Source organism: Mytilus trossulus, chromosome 11 (genome assembly GCF_036588685.1).
Source record: "Mytilus trossulus isolate FHL-02 chromosome 11, PNRI_Mtr1.1.1.hap1, whole genome shotgun sequence".
Classification (NCBI taxonomy): domain Eukaryota; kingdom Metazoa; phylum Mollusca; class Bivalvia; order Mytilida; family Mytilidae; genus Mytilus; species Mytilus trossulus.
In genome coordinates this window covers 38,318,061-38,337,037 of record NC_086383.1, presented here as the reverse complement: position 1 = coordinate 38,337,037, position 18,977 = coordinate 38,318,061, and the positions used below count along the sequence as shown (strand labels likewise).

Below are 18,977 nucleotides of genomic sequence, written 5' to 3'. Positions count from 1 at the left end.
TTAAAACAATTACATTTTATCAAGGTTATAATTATAAATATATCTAACATTTATTACAAACAACTATTTTTGGTAACACACAGTTACGTGACATGGAATAAATCGATTAATTGTCATTCAATTGCATGGAAGGACGATTAACCCTTAAAATTTAAACCAGCGGATAACCTTTATAGGTTTTTGACTTTTTAACGAATTTTCAAGTGTTTTTCAATACAGATGGGTGCGGTCATAACCTTGACAAAAGTTAACTTAGAGTTAAATTGTTGACTGCTTTGTAAGTTAATTTGAGAATTTTTAAGCAGTCAAGCAAGTTAACTTCGTCGTTGGTGGACCAGACCTACGGTCTGCTTTTTTAGGACTGCTGCAGACCTAACGACAAGTCTGCTCCAGACCAGACCTGTGGACAAGTCTGCTTTTGACCAGTCCTCAAGACAGGTCTGCCCCAGACCAGACCTGTGGACAAGTGTGCTTTTGACCAGTCCTGAGGACAGGTCTGCCTCAGACCAGACCCGTGGACAGGTCTGCTCCTGAACAGACCTGAGGACAGGTCTGCTTTTGACCAGACCTGTGGACAAGTCTGCTATTGACCAGACCTGATGACAGGTCTGCTTATGACAGATTATCGTTATAAGAGTTTTCATATCAGACTTCAGTGTTCATTAAAATATGTAAACAACATTCGCATTGTTTTTCCACAGATATCATTTATTATTTACTCGCTAAACTCTACTAGATATCATACAAATGCTCTCCTTTATTTGATATACATGTATTCTTATATAAATAAAAAATGGCTATACGATCACACAGAGGTTTGTTTTATTAGAAGGCGGATAGAAAGGTTATCCATGCAACGCATCGGAACAATATTCTTATATCACGGGACATCGGCAACATTGTCTACGTTACTTCGTTCCCCGTTGTTTACCTGTCCCTTCCTAAATTTTACTTTATGCATAAATTTATACCTGCATGGATATTTCATTGATATTTAACTTGTTTGCATTGGATTTACTATTCTATTTCCCGCAGAATATTCTAACAGATATTGTACAGTGGCCGTAAGCATACGGTGTGGTAAAACTATCAACAATCTCGTCAAATTCGTCAGATTTATCGAGAGATTTGTCATTGCCGATATTTATATGGGACGTCCTAAAATTATACTCAATGCGCACTGAGACTACTATAACATTAGTCTCAGATGCGCACTTTAATGAAATAGTTGCCACTTGACGTTTAACTATAAACAAAATCAATCAACCGACATAATAGATTCCAATAAGAGAACCTCGTATACATTTTTTTTTATTAAATCATTGTAAATAGTACAAATGAATTCAGACATGTCAGTGTTGGTACTTTGATGATGCGGCATAATAGTTTTGTTTTACACGTACACCATCATGAACTGCTATATATGGTATCGGGATCTTTCGCCCTGATTACATGTTCGACCTAGGTTCGTCCGCTCTGAGTTTGTTCGCCCTGGTGTTCCGTTCGCCCTGAGTTCGTTCGCCCTAATCTCGTTAATGATATGTATATGTTACATTAATGAAAGAAATGCATATTTATATTAAAATTTGTGTTTATCTATTAAAAGCTGAATACAGAATATTAATTAAATAAAATTCGTGGCTACATTGTTACACTTCATTTTATAATTACTTGCCATTTTTTTTTTATACACATTGTCATGTATAATATAGGCACTGGCTACGGTTACATGGAAATGTAACAATAATTAAAATATATGTAATGTATTATTGTTACATTGGAGACTAATTGCTGTAATGCAAAGTTGGGCGAGGAACCGATTAATTACGAATGTAACAATAATTACTGAGGCTACGGTTACATAACTTTATTGTTACATGAAGAACAGCAATGTACGCTAGATGTATTAAACTTAAATCTTCTATAGTTTTATTGCTTAATTCTTTCATATACAAGTACTAAACAATACTTGTAATACTGATAAATAATAAACATATTATTCAACAAATGGTGTATAACTTGAATAGTTTTACGTATTAATGGTTTAGATGTTCTTAAAGATACTACTCAAGATAAGAAGTGTCAAATTAAAGGCGAAAAATATAGTTAAATGGTTTCACTTTTTTAAAGTATTTATATATAACTGCACACCTACTCTTATTACTGTCATTATATTAATTTGAACCAGTTTTGTTTAGGGTGAAAAGATGTAAACTTCGGATGCGTTTTAAACGAAACCGTGAAACAATATCAAGACATAAATTTCATACAGCTACATGTATACAACTTGACGCAAATTGATACATCAAAAGCAAAGTTTGCTAACTGTAACTTAAATACTAAGAACTTCTGTATGTACACGTATACGTGGAGGACTTAATTTTGTTCATCAAAAATGTGTCGGACTTCTGGATTTGTAGAAATTGTCATTGTAAATAAAAAAAAAATACAGTAAATAAATTGTATGTTATAAATGTATTTATTGTAAACATAAAATAAATGTCTTCCACTTTTATTTTTTAGTACATATTACTAGTCCCATCGTACATTGCTATTTTTCATGTAACAATAACGCAATGTAACCGTAGCCTCAATAATTATTGTTACATTCGTAATTAAACAGGTCCTTACCCAACCATGCATTCCGTCATTTACTCTCCAATGTAATATTATTGTTACATTTCCATGTAACCATAGCCAGTGCCTATAATATGAGGCATCAGTGTTTTACCCACCAAGCTGACTATTTTATTTAAGAATTGAATGTTTCTTTTTGTAACTTTATAGGGTTGTAAACGCGTTGACCGTGCGCACATTTTTAGTATGCCGCGCTTCATACAAAATGTACTTCGGTCAACGCTTTTACACCCCAATAAAGTTACAAAAAGAAACATTCAATTCTTAAATAAAATAGTATACAAATTGTTAGGCATGAAAGGGAAATTATTTTCGCAGCTTGGCTTCTTTGATCTCAGTGTGTTTTGACAAATTTGTTAATAAAGTTATACCAGAGACATATATATACACATGTGTATGTCTCTGGTTATACATAACAGCAACACGTAATACATCAAAAATAAATATTCGGTGAATTTAAACAGACTTCAACATATGCGTTGTGCTGAAATTTCGAGACACTTATTTCCCAGAAGCAGCAACACGTATACATCATAAATACCTTGAAGTCAAAATATCTTGTAGTCCTGAAATTTACAAGAACTTATAACCTAGTAGCAGCTATAGCTGTATACAACACAATACATCGTAAATATTCTGCGAAATTGTAGACTGACTTCAATATATTCAATTAAATACACACAACACAACACTGTAATAAAAAAAAAATCAGGGCGAACATACCCAGGGCGAACAGGAATCAGGGCGAACGGTCTCAGGGCGAAACGGAACTAGGGCGAACAGTAACTAGGGCGAACCGAAATCATGGCGGACGGACCCGGATTCTCTATATATGATGTGACTGTTATAATGAATAAAGAGATGAAATTCTGACATTCTCAATTTATTTAGAATATTTTTTGCATTAATAGTTTTCCAATATTATTGATTAAGTGTACATTTACGGTCCTACTAAAATGTGAACAGGAGCGCCAGGAGAAGACATTAAGGCGCTCGGTACAATGGTATGCGGGTATATAGATTTGCAAATAAAAGTGCACATATGATCAGTTTTGGTCAAATAGTTTTGTTTTCCAAGTCAGCATAAGGAATTAAAACTACTGAAATTTTGTTACGTATCAATATTTTGAATAAAACGAGGACACGCTGGTATCCTAAATTTATGCGAACAAAAATGTGTTTTTTTTAAATTGCAATATTGCTGTCCATTGTCATGATTATATTATACACTGATTCCTGACATAAAAAATATGGCTGATTAATACTTTGCGGGTAGGTCATGGTGTATATAGATTTACAAATTAAAGTGCACATATGGTCAGTTTTGGTAATGCGGTCAAATAATTTTGTTGTACAAGTCAGCTGGAGGTATCAAAACTACTGAAATTTTGTTACGTATCAATATTTTGAATAAAATGAGGACATGCTTGTATCCTAAATTTATGCGAACAAAAATTTGTTGTTATTATATTGCAATATTGCTGTCTATTGTCAAGATTGTATTATACATTAAATCCTGACATGAGAAAAAATGACTGATTTACTGGCTGGGTATATAGATTTTCAAATTAAAGTGCACATATGGTCAGTTTTGGTGGATGCGGTCAAATAATTTTGTTGTACAAGTCAGCTGGAGGGATCAAAACTACTGAAATTTTGTTACATATCAATATTTTGAATAAAATGAGGACATGCTGGTATCCTAAATTTATGCGAACAAAAATTTGTTGTTATTATATTGCAATGTTGCTGTCCATTGTCATGATTGTATTATACATTGAATCCTGACATTAAAAATAAGGCTGATTTACTATGAGGGTATATAGATTTACAATTTAAAGTTCACATATGGTCAGTTTTGGTGGTTGCTGTCAAATAATTTTGTTGTACAAGTCAACTGGAGGTATCAAAACTACTGAAATTTTGTTACGTATCAATATTTTGAATAAAATGAGGACATGCTGGTATCCTAAATTTGTTATTATATTGCAATATTGCTGTCCATTGTCATGATTGTATTATGCATTGAATCCTGACATAAAAAATATGGCTGATTTACTATGCAGGTATATAGATTTACAAATTAAAGTGCATATATGGTCAGTTTTGGTGGATGCAGTCAACAAATTTTGTTGTACAAGTCAACTGGAGGCATCAAAACTACTGAAATTTTGTTACGTATCAGTATTTTAAGTAAAAAGAGGACATGCTGGCACCCTTAATTAAGGCGAACAAAAATTTGTTGTTATTAATTGCAATATTTATGTCCATTGTCATGATAGTATTATACATTGAATCCTGATATTTAAAATAAGGCTGATTTACTATGCTGGTATATAGATTTACAATTTAAAGTTCACATATTTGTCAGTTTTGGTAATGTGGTCAAATAATTGTGTTGTACAAGTCAGGTGGAGGTATCAAAACTACTGAAATTTTGTTACGTATCAATATTTTGAATAAAATGAGGACATGCTGGTATCCTAAATTTATGCGAACCAAAATTTTTTGTTATTATATTGCAATTTTGCTGTCCATTGTCATGATTGTATTATACATTGAATCCTGACATAAAAAATATGTCTGATTTACTATGCTGGTATATAGATTTACAAATTTAAGTGCACATATGGTCAGTGTTGGTGGATGCGGTAAACCAATTTTGTTGTACAAGTCAGCTGGAGGTATCAAAACTACTGAAATTTTGTTACGTATCAATATTTTGAATAAAATGAGGACATGCTGGTATCCTAAATTTATGTGAACAAAAAATTGTTGTTATTATATTGCAATATTGCTGTCCATTGTCATGATTGTGTTTTACATTGATTCTGGCATAAAAAATATGGCTGATTAACTATGCGGGTATATAGATTTACAAATTAAAGTGCACATATGGTCAGTTTTGGTGGATGCGGTCAAATAATTTTGTTGTACAAGTCAACTGGAGGTATCAAAACTACTGAAATTTTGTTACGTATCAATATTTTGTATAAAATGAGGACATGCTGGTATCCTTAATTTATGCGAACAAAAATTTGTTGTTATTATATTGCAATATTGCTGTATTGTCATGATTGTATTATACATTGAATCTGACATAAAAAATATGGCTGATTTTACTATGCGGGTATATAGATTTACAAATTAAAATGCATATATGGTCAGTTTTGGTGTATGCGGTCAAATAATTTTGTTGTACAAGTCAACTGGAGGCATCAAAACTACTGAAACTTTGTTACGTATCAGTATTTTAAGTAAAAAGAGGACATGCTGGCACCCTCAACTTAGGCGAACAAAAATTTGTTGTTATTATATTGGTATATTGCTGTCCATTGTCATGATTGTATTATACATTGAGTCCTGACATTAAAAATATGGTTGGTTTACTATGCTGGTATTTAGATTTACAATTTAAAGTTCACATACGGTCAGTTTTGGTAATGCGGTCAAATAATTTTGTTGTACAAGTCAGCTGGAGGTATCAAAACTACTGAAATTTTGTTACGTATCAATATTTTGAATAAAATGAGGACATGCTGGTATACTAAATTTATGCGAACCAAAATTTTTTGTAATTATATTGCAATTTTGCTGTCCATTGTCATGATTGTATTTTACATTGAATCCTGACATAAAAAATATGGCTGATTTACTATGCGGGTATATAGATTTACAAATTAAAGTGCATATATGGTCAGTTTTGGTGGATGAGGTCAAATAATTTTGTTGTACAAGTCAACTGGAGGTATTAAAACTACTGAAATTTTGTTACGTATCAATATTTTGAATAAAATGAGGACATGCTGGAATCCTAAATTTGTTATTATATTGCAATATTGCTGTCCATTGTCATGATTGTATTATACATTGAATCCTGACATAAAAAATATGGCTGATTTACTATGCAGGTATATAGATTTACAAATTAAAGTGCATATATGGTCAGTTTTGGTGGATGCAGTCAACAAATTTTGTTGTACAAGTGAACTGGAGGCATCAAATCTACTGAAATTTTGTTACGTATCAGTATTTTAAGTAAAAAGAGGACATGCTGGCACCCTTAATTTAGGCGAACAAAAATTTGTTGTTATTATATTGCAATATTTCTGTCCATTGTCATGATAGTATTATACATTGAATCCTGATATTTAAAATAAGGCTGATTTACTATGCTGGTATATAGATTTACAATTTAAAGTTCACATATGGTCAGTTTTGGTAATGTGGTCAAATAATTTTGTTGTACAAGTCAGCTGGAGGTATCAAAACTACTGAAATTTTGTTACGTATCAATATTTTGAATAAAATGAGGACATGCTGGTATCCTAAATTTATGCGAACCAAAATTTTTTGTTATTATATTGCAATTTTTCTGTCCATTGTCATGATTGTATTATACATTGAATTCTGACATAAAAAATATGGCTGATTTACTATGCTGGTATATAGATTTACAAATTTAAGCGCACATATGGTCAGTTTTGGTGGATGCGGAAAAACAATTTTGTTGTACAAGTCAGCTGGAGGTATCAAAACTACTGAAATTTTGTTACGTATCAATATTTTGAATAAAATGAGGACATGCTGGTATCCTAAATTTATGTGAACAAAAAATAGTTGTTATTATATTGCAATATTCCTGTCCATTGTCATGATTGTGTTTTACATTGATTCTGGCATAAAAAATATGGCTGATTAACTATGCGGGTATATAGATTTACAAATTAAAGTGCACATATGGTCAGTTTTGGTGGATGCGGTCAAATAATTTTGTTGTATAAGTCAACTGGAGGTATCAAAACTACTGAAATTTTGTTACGTATCAATATTTTGAATAAAATAAGGACATGCTGGTATCCTTAATTTATGCGAACAAAAATTTGTTGTTATTATATTGCAATATTGCTGTCTATTGTCATGATTGTATTATACATTGAATCCTGACATAAAAAATATGGCTGATTTTACTAAGCAGGTATATAGATTTACAAATTAAAGTGCATATATGGTCAGTTTTGGTGGATGCGGTCAAATAATTTTGTTGTAAAGTCAACTGGAGGCATCAAAACTACTGAAACTTTGTTACGTATCAGTATTTTAAGTAAAAAGAGGACATGCTGGCACCCTCAATTTAGGCTAACAAAAAATTGTTGTTATTATATTGCAATATTGCTGTCCATTGTCATGATTGTGTTTTACATTGATTCTGGCATAAAAAATATGGCTGATTAACTATGCGGGTATATAGATTTACAAATTAAAGTGCACATATGGTCAGTTTTGGTGGATGCGGTCAAATAATTTTGTTGTACAAGTCAACTGGAGGTATCAAAACTACTGAAATTTTGTTACGTATCAATATTTTGTATAAAATGAGGACATGCTGGTATCCTTAATTTATGCAAACAAAAATTTGTTGTTATTATATTGCAATATTGCTGTATTGTCATGATTGTATTATACATTGAATCCTGACATAAAAAATATTGCTGATTTTACTATGCGGGTATATAGATTTACAAATTAAAGTGCATATATGGTCAGTTTTGGTGTATGCGGTCAAATAATTTTGTTGTACAAGTCAACTGGAGGCATCAAAACTACTGAAACTTTGTTACGTATCAGTATTTTAAGTAAAAAGAGGACGTGCTGGCACCCTCAACTTAAGCGAACAAAAATTTGTTGTTATTATATTGGTATATTGCTGTCCATTGTCATGATTGTATTATACATTGAGTCCTGACATTAAAAATAAGGTTGATTTACTATGCTGGTATTTAGATTTACAATTTAAAGTTCACATACGGTCAGTTTTGGTAATGCGGTCAAATAATTTTGTTGTACAAGTCAGCTGGAGGTATCAAAACTACTGAAATTTTGTTACGTATCAATATTTTGAATAAAATGAGTACATGCTGGTATACTAAATTTGCGAACCAAAATTTTTTGTTATTATATTTCAATTTTGCTGTCCATTGTCATGATTGTATTTTACATTGAATCCTGACATAAAAAATATGGCTGATTAACTATGCGGGTATATAGATTTACAAATTAAAGTGCACATATGGTCAGTTTTGGTGGATGCGGTCAAATAATTTTGTTGTATAAGTCAACTGGAGGTATCAAAACTACTGAAATTTTGTTACGTATCAATATTTTGAATAAAATAAGGACATGCTGGTATCCTTAATTTATGCGAACAAAAATTTGTTGTTATTATATTGCAATATTGCTGTCTATTGTCATGATTGTATTATACATTGAATCCTGACATAAAAAATATGGCTGATTTTACTAAGCAGGTATATAGATTTACAAATTAAAGTGCATATATGGTCAGTTTTGGTGTATGCGGTCAAATAATTTTGTTGTACAAGTCAACTGGAGGCAACAAAACTACTGAAACTTTGTTACGTATCAGTATTTTAAGTAAAAAGAGGACGTGCTGGCACCCTCAACTTAAGCGAACAAAAATTTGTTGTTATTATATTGGTATATTGCTGTCCATTGTCATGATTGTGTTTTACATTGATTCTGGCATAAAAAATATGGCTGATTAACTATGCGGGTATATAGATTTACAAATTAAAGTGCACATATGGTCAGTTTTGGTGGATGCGGTCAAATAATTTTGTTGTACAAGTCAACTGGAGGTATCAAAACTACTGAAATTTTGTTACGTATCAATATTTTGTATAAAATGAGGACATGCTGGTATCCTTAATTTATGCGAACAAAAATTTGTTGTTATTATATTGCAATATTGCTGTATTGTCATGATTGTATTATACATTGAATCCTGACATAAAAAATATTGCTGATTTTACTATGCGGGTATATAGATTTACAAATTAAAGTGCATATATGGTCAGTTTTGGTGTATGCGGTCAAATAATTTTGTTGTACAAGTCAACTGGAGGCAACAAAACTACTGAAACTTTGTTACGTATCAGTATTTTAAGTAAAAAGAGGACGTGCTGGCACCCTCAACTTAAGCGAACAAAAATTTGTTGTTATTATATTGGTATATTGCTGTCCATTGTCATGATTGTATTATACATTGAGTCCTGACATTAAAAATAAGGTTGATTTACTATGCTGGTATTTAGATTTACAATTTAAAGTTCACATACGGTCAGTTTTGGTAATGCGGTCAAATAATTTTGTTGTACAAGTCAGCTGGAGGTATCAAAACTACTGAAATTTTGTTACGTATCAATATTTTGAATAAAATGAGTACATGCTGGTATACTAAATTTATGCGAACCAAAATTTTTTGTTATTATATTTCAATTTTGCTGTCCATTGTCATGATTGTATTTTACATTGAATCCTGACATAAAAAATATGGCTGATTTACTATGCGGGTATATAGATTTACAAATTAAAGTGCATTTACATGGTCAGTTTTGGTGGATGAGGTCAAATAATTTTGTTGTACAAGTCAACTGGAGGCATCAAAACTACTGAAATTTTGTTACGTATCAGTATTTTGAGTAAAAAGAGGACATGCTGGCACCATTAATATAGGCGAACAAAAATTTGTAGTCATTATTAAAATGATTTAAACTATTGCTGATTGTGGCTGCATAGTTCAAGGATGTATAACTAACAAGGACGTATACACCTAACATCAAATATACTTCTTTTCAAAAATATACATAATATGATTGAATTTGATCTCGGAATATATATATATTCAGTGCCTGTTATCATTTGTAACCGAGATCGTTTTTATAATAGATGGATTGTCAGATCACAGATAAATTTGTGTTACGTTCTGTGTGTACTTATTTTCAAATATTTGTATTTAATCCTGTTCATAAAACGGAAGTATTAATTTTCAAATTACTTTATTTTCGATGTTTATACTACGAAACAAAGATATTATCAAATTGAATCAACGAAGAGCGGTCCTGGTTACAAGTTAACTTAGTGTTGAGCAGACCAGTCAAAAGTTAACTTGGGAACAGGTCTAGCTGGTTTTGATCGGATTTGTCCAAGCAGAAGTTAACTTTGTGGCAGGACCGGTTTCCAAGATAACTTATGTTAACTTTATGACAGGACTGGTTCCGAAGTTAACTTATGTTAACTTATGACAGGACTGGTTCGAAGTTAACTTATATCAATAGCGGACCTGTTTCCAAGTTAACTTTTTGGCAGACATAAAAACAGTCCTAGTACCAAGTCCGCTTTTCAAGTTAACTAGATTTTGGTCCTAGGACTGGTCAGAGCAGTCATATATTCGGTCACAGGTTAACTTTGACCAGTCCAAATGACTGGTGATCAAGTTAACTTGCTGTACAGGTTAGGAGTGCACCCATCTGTAATTAATAATACCCTGTCACTTTTAGGTAAGTATAATTAAACAAGTGTGGCCCCATTGAAGAAATGAAAATCAAGAATTGTCAGCCCTTAAAAGTTGCGTCCTCCTTGACATAACCTTGTCGTGTTGACAATTTAGGCTATTCACCTTTTCTACGGGCCATAATTGAATAATTTAATAACTCGTAACATGAACTAATTATTCTGAAATGTTTATTAACAAGTGTTTATTTCGTATCCGTTAAAAATAATCTTCTCTTATTGGAAAAAAAGAGGCCACATGACATTCTTTATTCTTAAGTAATTAATTCCAGCGGTTATTAACAGAACAAAACGGACCGGAAAACCGGTCATTAACAATCACTTTTACATGATAGTGGCCGGTGGGGCGTGGTTTGTCTATTTGAGTGAAGTAACGTTATAAAACGAAATCGCGATTCAGACTTGTTTACATTTGACAATTGGGAAGATGGAAGAATCGTCTGCTACTGCAGACAACTATAATGAACGTTTTGCAATACTTTCTGAAGCTGACAGAGATAAACTCCTCAGCAATAAGAATGCCGAGAGCACCAAAGCAACAACCAAATATGCAGTCAAGACTTTGCATGACTATTGAATATCAGCGTCGAACTATCAGACTATCGTAGCCATTGACTTGCGTTCCGAAAATGCTCTTGATCAACTGATTGAAAAGTTCTATCCATCCCTAAGAAACAAGAATTGAGAAAAGTATGCTGTGCAAAGCTTGAGGTCAATACGAGCCGGCATTCAAAGGTAGTTACACTCGAGTTGCATTGTGAATGTTAACTGTTTGCCAGTCTGCAACTTTATATATATTTGTGCAAGTGCATTTTTTTAAAGATAATTATGTTACTTTTTGTGTTTTTTAAATATCAATACATTCCAAACCCGAATCAATTTGTTAACATGTTCTCCAAGCACGTTCCTTCAATTTTATTGGTAGATATATAAACAAGAAAATGTAGTATGATTGCCGATGACACAACTCTCCACAAAATGACACAAACATTGACAACAATGAGCAAATCCCATACCCTATAGTCAGCGTTAAAGGCCCTGATTCTTGTGGGTGTACACTGCAACTGAATTTGAATAACTAGCTTTAATTCATGTACTTTTTACATATACTATAATCATGATAAATGTCAAAATGTAGTGAATTGTGTCTGAATTTATATGTGTCATCTTTGTTTCAGGCACTTCACTAAACCACCACGTAGACAGGATATCAATGTCATCAGTGGTGAAAATTTTAACCGTTGTAAGGCTATGCTTCAGGCTGTTTGTATAGACTTGAAAATAAGTGGACTTGGTGATGTAACACACAAACCTGTAATTATGATGAAGATATGGCAAAGATATCTGCATATTTCAAAACTTGGAAAACAGATCCAGTAGTCTTTATCAGAAAGCTTTGGTTTGATCTAATGATGGTTTGCTGCCTTGGAGGAAGGGAAGGACTGAGAGAACTTTCCAAAGCTTCCTATGTTGTTGATAGTGATGGATTGGGTAAACAATACATTAAAAAAAATGGATCAGAATTGACAAAAAATCATCACACTGATTTAAAGGAATCGTCCGGTGGCGTAATTTACGAAGAAAAGGATAGTGACTTGTGTCCAGTTGCTTCTTACACTTTTTATTTAGGGAAATTGAACCATAATTGTGCTGTACTTTTTCAGCGTTCGCGACCAAACTACCATACAGCAGATGAGACATGGTTTGTTCTCAAACCACTTGAAAAAATACTTTAGGTGTATCAATGGCAAACATCTCAAATTGTGCTGGTTTATAAAAATTATATACCAATCACTCCATCCGATCAACATCTATAACAACTCTGAGTGAAAGTGGTTTTGAGGACAGAAAAATTAAACTGTCTCTAAGCACAAGTCACTACTAAGTATTGAAAGTTATTCAAGGGACTCTTCACTACCACAAAAGAAAAATATGTCAAAGCTCTTGCGTCATCATTATACAATACTACAGCAGCGATACATGTACCGTCTACTGAGAATAATACAATAAGCAGTGTCAAAAACATTCATCCTTCGACAGGAAATGCTGTTGCCATTAGAACATCAACAAATGTTGCAGCAGTACTACCCACTGTTCAAAACACTAATGCATCTAGTACATGTATGCAACTTGATCATATTAATGCTCTCGATGACAGTTTTACCAGTGAGTCTGCAGACTTTGATCAAGTACTGAAAGAAATTAGTTCCTCTCAGAACAATATGCAGAACAATTACTCAAGAAAAGAGTCCATGAGCAACAGAAATGATCATAACATTAATATTCAAAATGTGTCGGGTGGAGTCTTTAATTTCTATGTTTCAAAAGACTAAATTGATACATGTACTATGTGCAAAGGGCGTCTGATTTACACAAGTTTTTGCATTATCCAAGAAAAAAGATGTACTTTTGTATTGATTTTATTGATGAAGTGTTACAACGGCTTACATGCATAACCTGATACATTATTTAATAATTACATAGACGGAGTGACTCAATACTAAATGTTATGTAGAAGAGATGATTTTTCATTTCCCATCAATAATTATACATGTTTATATGGCGTTTCCTTGTGATCATCTGATGGTGTTTATACATCTCAACTTGTAAGATTTTCTTATGTATGCGACAACTTATTCTTATTCATATTTCGCTTTCGGTCTCAAGTAATGAATTATCTTAACTTCTCTATGAGGGATGGAGCCTACATGTAATATCTCTTTTTAAAGAAACAAACTTAACCACCAGACCATAGCTGGCCAGTGACCTTGACCCTAGTATATAAGCACCTGTTCCATAATAACTTGTCATTTATTTTTCTAGAGGGTGGGAAGTGAACACTTCACTTGAATTTTTTGAAAGATTTTATTTTTATTTTGGATTTAGGGGAAAGTTACTAAAGTTACATTAACTTGTCTACGATATACGACAAGTGCTAATGTTTTTATGTTAATTAGAAATAATAATTCCTCAATTGTCTACGATGTATGACAAGTGTTGATGGAAATGAAAAAAACAAATTGTCTGCGATGTATGACAAGTGTCTATGGAAATTATTTAAAAATTGTATTGTCTACGATGTTTGATAATTTTATATTCATTAAGTGTTTGCCTACGATGTACGGCACATTTTTTAACTTATTTTACAAACCTGTTTGTTAAACAGGTAGATATCTAAAAGTATTTCTATTTACCTGAAGGTCGTGAGTACTCTTCAGAATTTAAACGTGTTTTACCTTTACAGTTACACATTATTTTATTACAATGGCTGAATTTGATTATGCAACTCTATTGCTTTTGCAATATGATTATAATGATGTTAACACTTACAAGGGTGATGGCTATGATTTTCATCACCACTGTGTTGTTTTATAAATTAAAGATGATAAATGTAATAGGAAATCTAGAGGTATTTTGAATAAATCCTCTTTTTAAACAGTTATAAAACCGAGTAGTTTTATAAAAGATCATAAAAGGCATTGCAATTGGAAATGAATGACAAAGCAACAAAACCTGTCAAAAGTAAGTTTTAAAATATAGTGCTACTTGTATAGCTTCATATATTCTTGTTTTGTGAATATTTCTCAAGATAGAGCTGTTGAGATTTAAGATAGGCATGTATATTGATGCATTGACTCATTATTATTAAATGTAGTAGAAAAGAACCTGTATGAATCATGAGGTTTGAGACAGTTTATCTGCCTTCAACTCAAGCAGAGTTTGTAGAGAAACCTGCTGCGTTGTTCGAATTTTGCCATTATAGGCTTATACTTTATTGACGATTTTAGTTCTAAATTTTTATTTGAACTACTGAAATGATACTGTGCATGTACTTCCTTTTGGAGTTTGTGCCATGGCTGATGATAGTCCAGTCAGAGCAGAATTTGATACGTCTTTTGAACCTGCATTAAGGTTTTCAGAAGCCTTTAAGGCTTCTCTTGGTGAGTTTTATGGTCCATAATCTCAGCTTGTTTGTTGAATAGTTTAATTATGATTTTGCTTGGAAAATCCCAAAATGGTTAATTAAAGGCAGAAAACTGGGTCTAAGTTTTCTTCTGGACTTTCTGTGACTGTTAATAATACTTTTAATTGCCTTCATTGAGAGGGAGAGGTTTCCAAAAGGGAATATAATCTTAAAGATGTCATATTTTTCAACCAGTTCCTATATACAGTAGAGAACTTAAATATTATGATTTGGAAAATGTTACTTATGATCTATTGATATTAGATTTAGTACAAAAATGGTTATAAAATCATTTTTCATGTTGTACCAGAAGGTTCATCATTTTTGAATTAAAGACATTTCACCTGTCATAAGGATGAAATAATTTCAGAAGTCTAAAAATTGATTTCCGATATTTTCTTAGTTCCTAAGGAAGATGGGTCTTCAAGGCCTGTAATCTATTTGAAAAATTCAAACAAACTTAGCCTGTGGCTAATCAGCACTTTAAACAGGACCGTTTATTTTTTGTTTAGATGTAATTCATTGGGATGATTATGTATTATATATATATATAGAGCTAACATCCATAGATCTATAATATGCATATTTTAGTATCATAAAGGATTGTATCTTTTTCCTGATTAATGTGGAAAATGACATTTGTATGATATTTATGTTCTTTGTTTTGGATTGGCTTCTGTATCAATAGTTTTTACTAAGGTTTTAAAATCTGTCTTAAATGTATTTTTTTATGAAAAAAGGTCACTTGAAGTATATACATGATATCGGTTATACATTGATGATTCTTTTATTATGGATCAGAATCTAGAAAATTGTACTGTGAATACAGGAAAAATGGTGCAAATGTTTGATAAACTATGCTTCAGAACAGATTTTTTAAGAAGTTGGTACCCATTCCTTGGAAACAAATTGTTTCCCTTTGTCTCATTATTTATACTGAGCTATTTAAGTTTTTGTCTGACAGATGAGAAATGGTATAAATATTTCCCTTGGGAAGTTCTTCTGAAATAGAATTCTGTTACTGTATTAAAGATGATTTGCATCATATATTGGTCTTGTTGTGTATGCTTTAAAGCAGTATCTGTGATAATGTTACATTGCAGAAACATGGCGAAAATAATGTTGAAGCACTGTATAGTTGTTACAGTGATTACTACCATCAATAGGTGATAGTTTTAACAATTTAAAATCAGAAATTGAAAATTGATTAGACCCATCCAAATAATTTTTGGATTGGACCAGATGCCTCATTAGAAGGATTTGGGATCCAAATTTGAAGAAAGATTTTCTGTTGGTAGATGGAGCTTCTTTAGGAACATGCGCTCATTTCATATAGATTTCTTAGAATTGTTGGCTATATTTTTCTTTTGGAGAGAAATGTTTAGTCACAGAGAGTTATACAATCAGAAAATACAATTTCAGTAGCTCTTTGTCACTTAACAGGCTTACCACAAATATTTCATTATTTGGGCTTGGTGTTCAAGAAAGAACATTTTTATCACAGCTCTTTATATTCCTGGTAAGAAAATTTTGATGCTTGGCATATGTCTACAAAATTTACAGATTAATAAGATGGCAATTGAAAGAATTAGAAATATTTGTTTTGTTTTATCACATTGACATTTTCAAATCTGTAGATAATTGTCCCATTGTCCTTTTGCCCAACAAGCTCCTTTCAGAGATGTTTTTACTTTTCATGGTCAGAATTAAGACTTTATATTTTCCCATCTTTTCATTGTTGGGGATAATTATAAAGAAAATTATTAGTGATAAAGTTCAAAAGGCTCTTTTGATTATTCCTTTTTGGACTGCTCGGAGTTGGTTTTCTTTGATAAGACCAATTTTAATGTATTTGTCAGTTAAACTGCAAAGTATAAAGGTTAGTACAATGTTGCACACTGAAGAATGCCTTTCCGTCTGGAAGAGACTAAATTTAACTGTATTGAAAAAATATAAATGAACCAACACCTGAAAGGTTGATTGTGCGGTAGGGTAAAACAATGTGTATTATATTCAGAAATCACTTGAATATAAACAGGAGATATCAGAATCATTTGTAAAATATATTTACAATTGATTGAAAATTTTTGTAAAACACAAGCTTTTCATATTCAGCATGTTTAATGTGAATTTTACTTGTTCTATGTTGAAAAAGACTTGATCCTTTAAGAAGTAGATGTAGATGTGTTTGTTTACTACATGTATATGTGAAAGGTTGCTTAAACCTGAATCTAAAATTGAAGAGTTAGATACTATTTCACTTTGGAGATGAATTTAGTGCTTTCTTTTTAAAGTTCTTTATATTCATTAGAGGATTTAACATTGAAGACTGTCTTTTATACTTGTGCCTTTTATATTTGCTTTGACTACAACTGCCAAAGTACAATCTTTATCAGCTGTAGATTTACATTCTATGTCTTTCATTCAGAGACATGGCACTTTATGTTTCATATACACCAGTTTTTGAAAAAATACTAGATCTGTTAGTTAGTCTTCTTTATGAGGTGATCAAGGGTTTTGATAAACCAAAACTTTGTGTTGTTAAGACAATGATTTATCATGTTTTGTGTACAAAATATGTGAGAACATTCATCTAAGTCTTTTCGTAAAGTTTAGATAGTTAGAGAGAGTTCTAATTTTAGCCGGCGTTTTAAGGTTCACTCATTTAGAAGAACCTCTTCATAAGTGCTTTTCGCTTCAGGATGTTCTATTAAAGACATTATGGCAACAGCTTAGTCTGGACATATGGTAAAACGTGTTATAAGTTCTATAACAGGAAATTGAATAATATCATTACTAACACACTTTTCTTCAGTTGTAGTTACTGGATGATCTTGTGATTTCTATGCTTTATTAAATGTTGGCATTTATATAAAAAAATGTTTTTTGTTTGTGTCTACACTTTAAACAAGCTAATTCATTACTTGAGACCGAAGGCGAAATATGAATGATAATGTTCCTTCATCCAAGCATATCTTGGACGTGGAGGTTGAAGGTCATTCTTAGAATATGAGCCTGAGGCTCGAAAGCAATTCACACCCTAGGGATTATCAGTCAGACCCACCCTTTTCCAATGGGTTTTATATTTGGTCGACACAAACTTGCTTTAAATTATGACAAGTTATTATGAAACAGGTGCTTATATACTAGGGTCAAGGTCACTGGCCAGCTATGGTCTGGTGGTTATAGTTTGTTTCTTTAAACAGAGATATTACATGTAAGCTTCACCCCTCATAGAGAAGTTAAGTCAATTCATTACTTTCGAGCCTCAGGCTCATATTCTAAGAATGACCTTCATCCTGCACATCCAAGATATGCTTGAATGAAGGAACATTATATTTTAGCCAGATATATTTGTGTACTACTGAAAAAATTGTGCACCAGGGTTTCCGATATCTCAAACTGGTCAACACATTTACTTAATATTATCATCGGTACAATGACAGCATTCAGTAAAACAGTTCACATCGATTTTTTGTCGTGGTAATATTATTTATAAAGCACAACAGCTAACAAAACCTCTCAACAGACTAATTAAGAAGGGACATAGTTGCGATACTGTTATTAGTTCATTTAAGATTGCATATTTTGGTTCTGATATTGATTAACTTATATCGTCTTTGCATCGGAAATAAACACATTTATTCTAAAATATGTATCGTATAATGGTATAATGCCAAACCCTAAACGGCAGGGATTGTACTTCCTATTTATACAAGGAAGACATAATATTTCAATCAGTTTAGTTGAGGTTTGGAGCTTGCATGTCAGTATTTCGTAGTAGTCCATTGTTAATTAATGTATCATTACCATTTTGTTGAGTGTTTTGTTATCTATTCTTACATCGGACTGGAACATCTTTTCACTGAATTTCACTGTGCGTTTGGTTTTTTCTACATTGGCTACATGCATGGAAGGAGGATATCAAAAACATGTCTAACACCGCCGCCCTTTTGCGCCTATCCCAAGTCCGGAGCCTCCGGCTTTTGTTAGTCTTGTATGA

General features: G+C 32.2%; 1 protein-coding gene across 1 annotated transcript in view; it reads left to right on the top strand.

The window, feature by feature from the left end:
• Window positions 1–14,863: 14,863 nt before the first annotated feature.
• Window positions 14,864–18,977, top strand: part of LOC134690030 (neuralized-like protein 4) — a 75,142-nt gene continuing 71,028 nt past the window's right edge. The window contains exon 1 of the mRNA XM_063550001.1: window positions 14,864–14,951. Within this exon, the coding sequence (XP_063406071.1) occupies window positions 14,864–14,951 (88 nt within the window). The remainder of the gene's footprint in view (window positions 14,952–18,977) is intronic.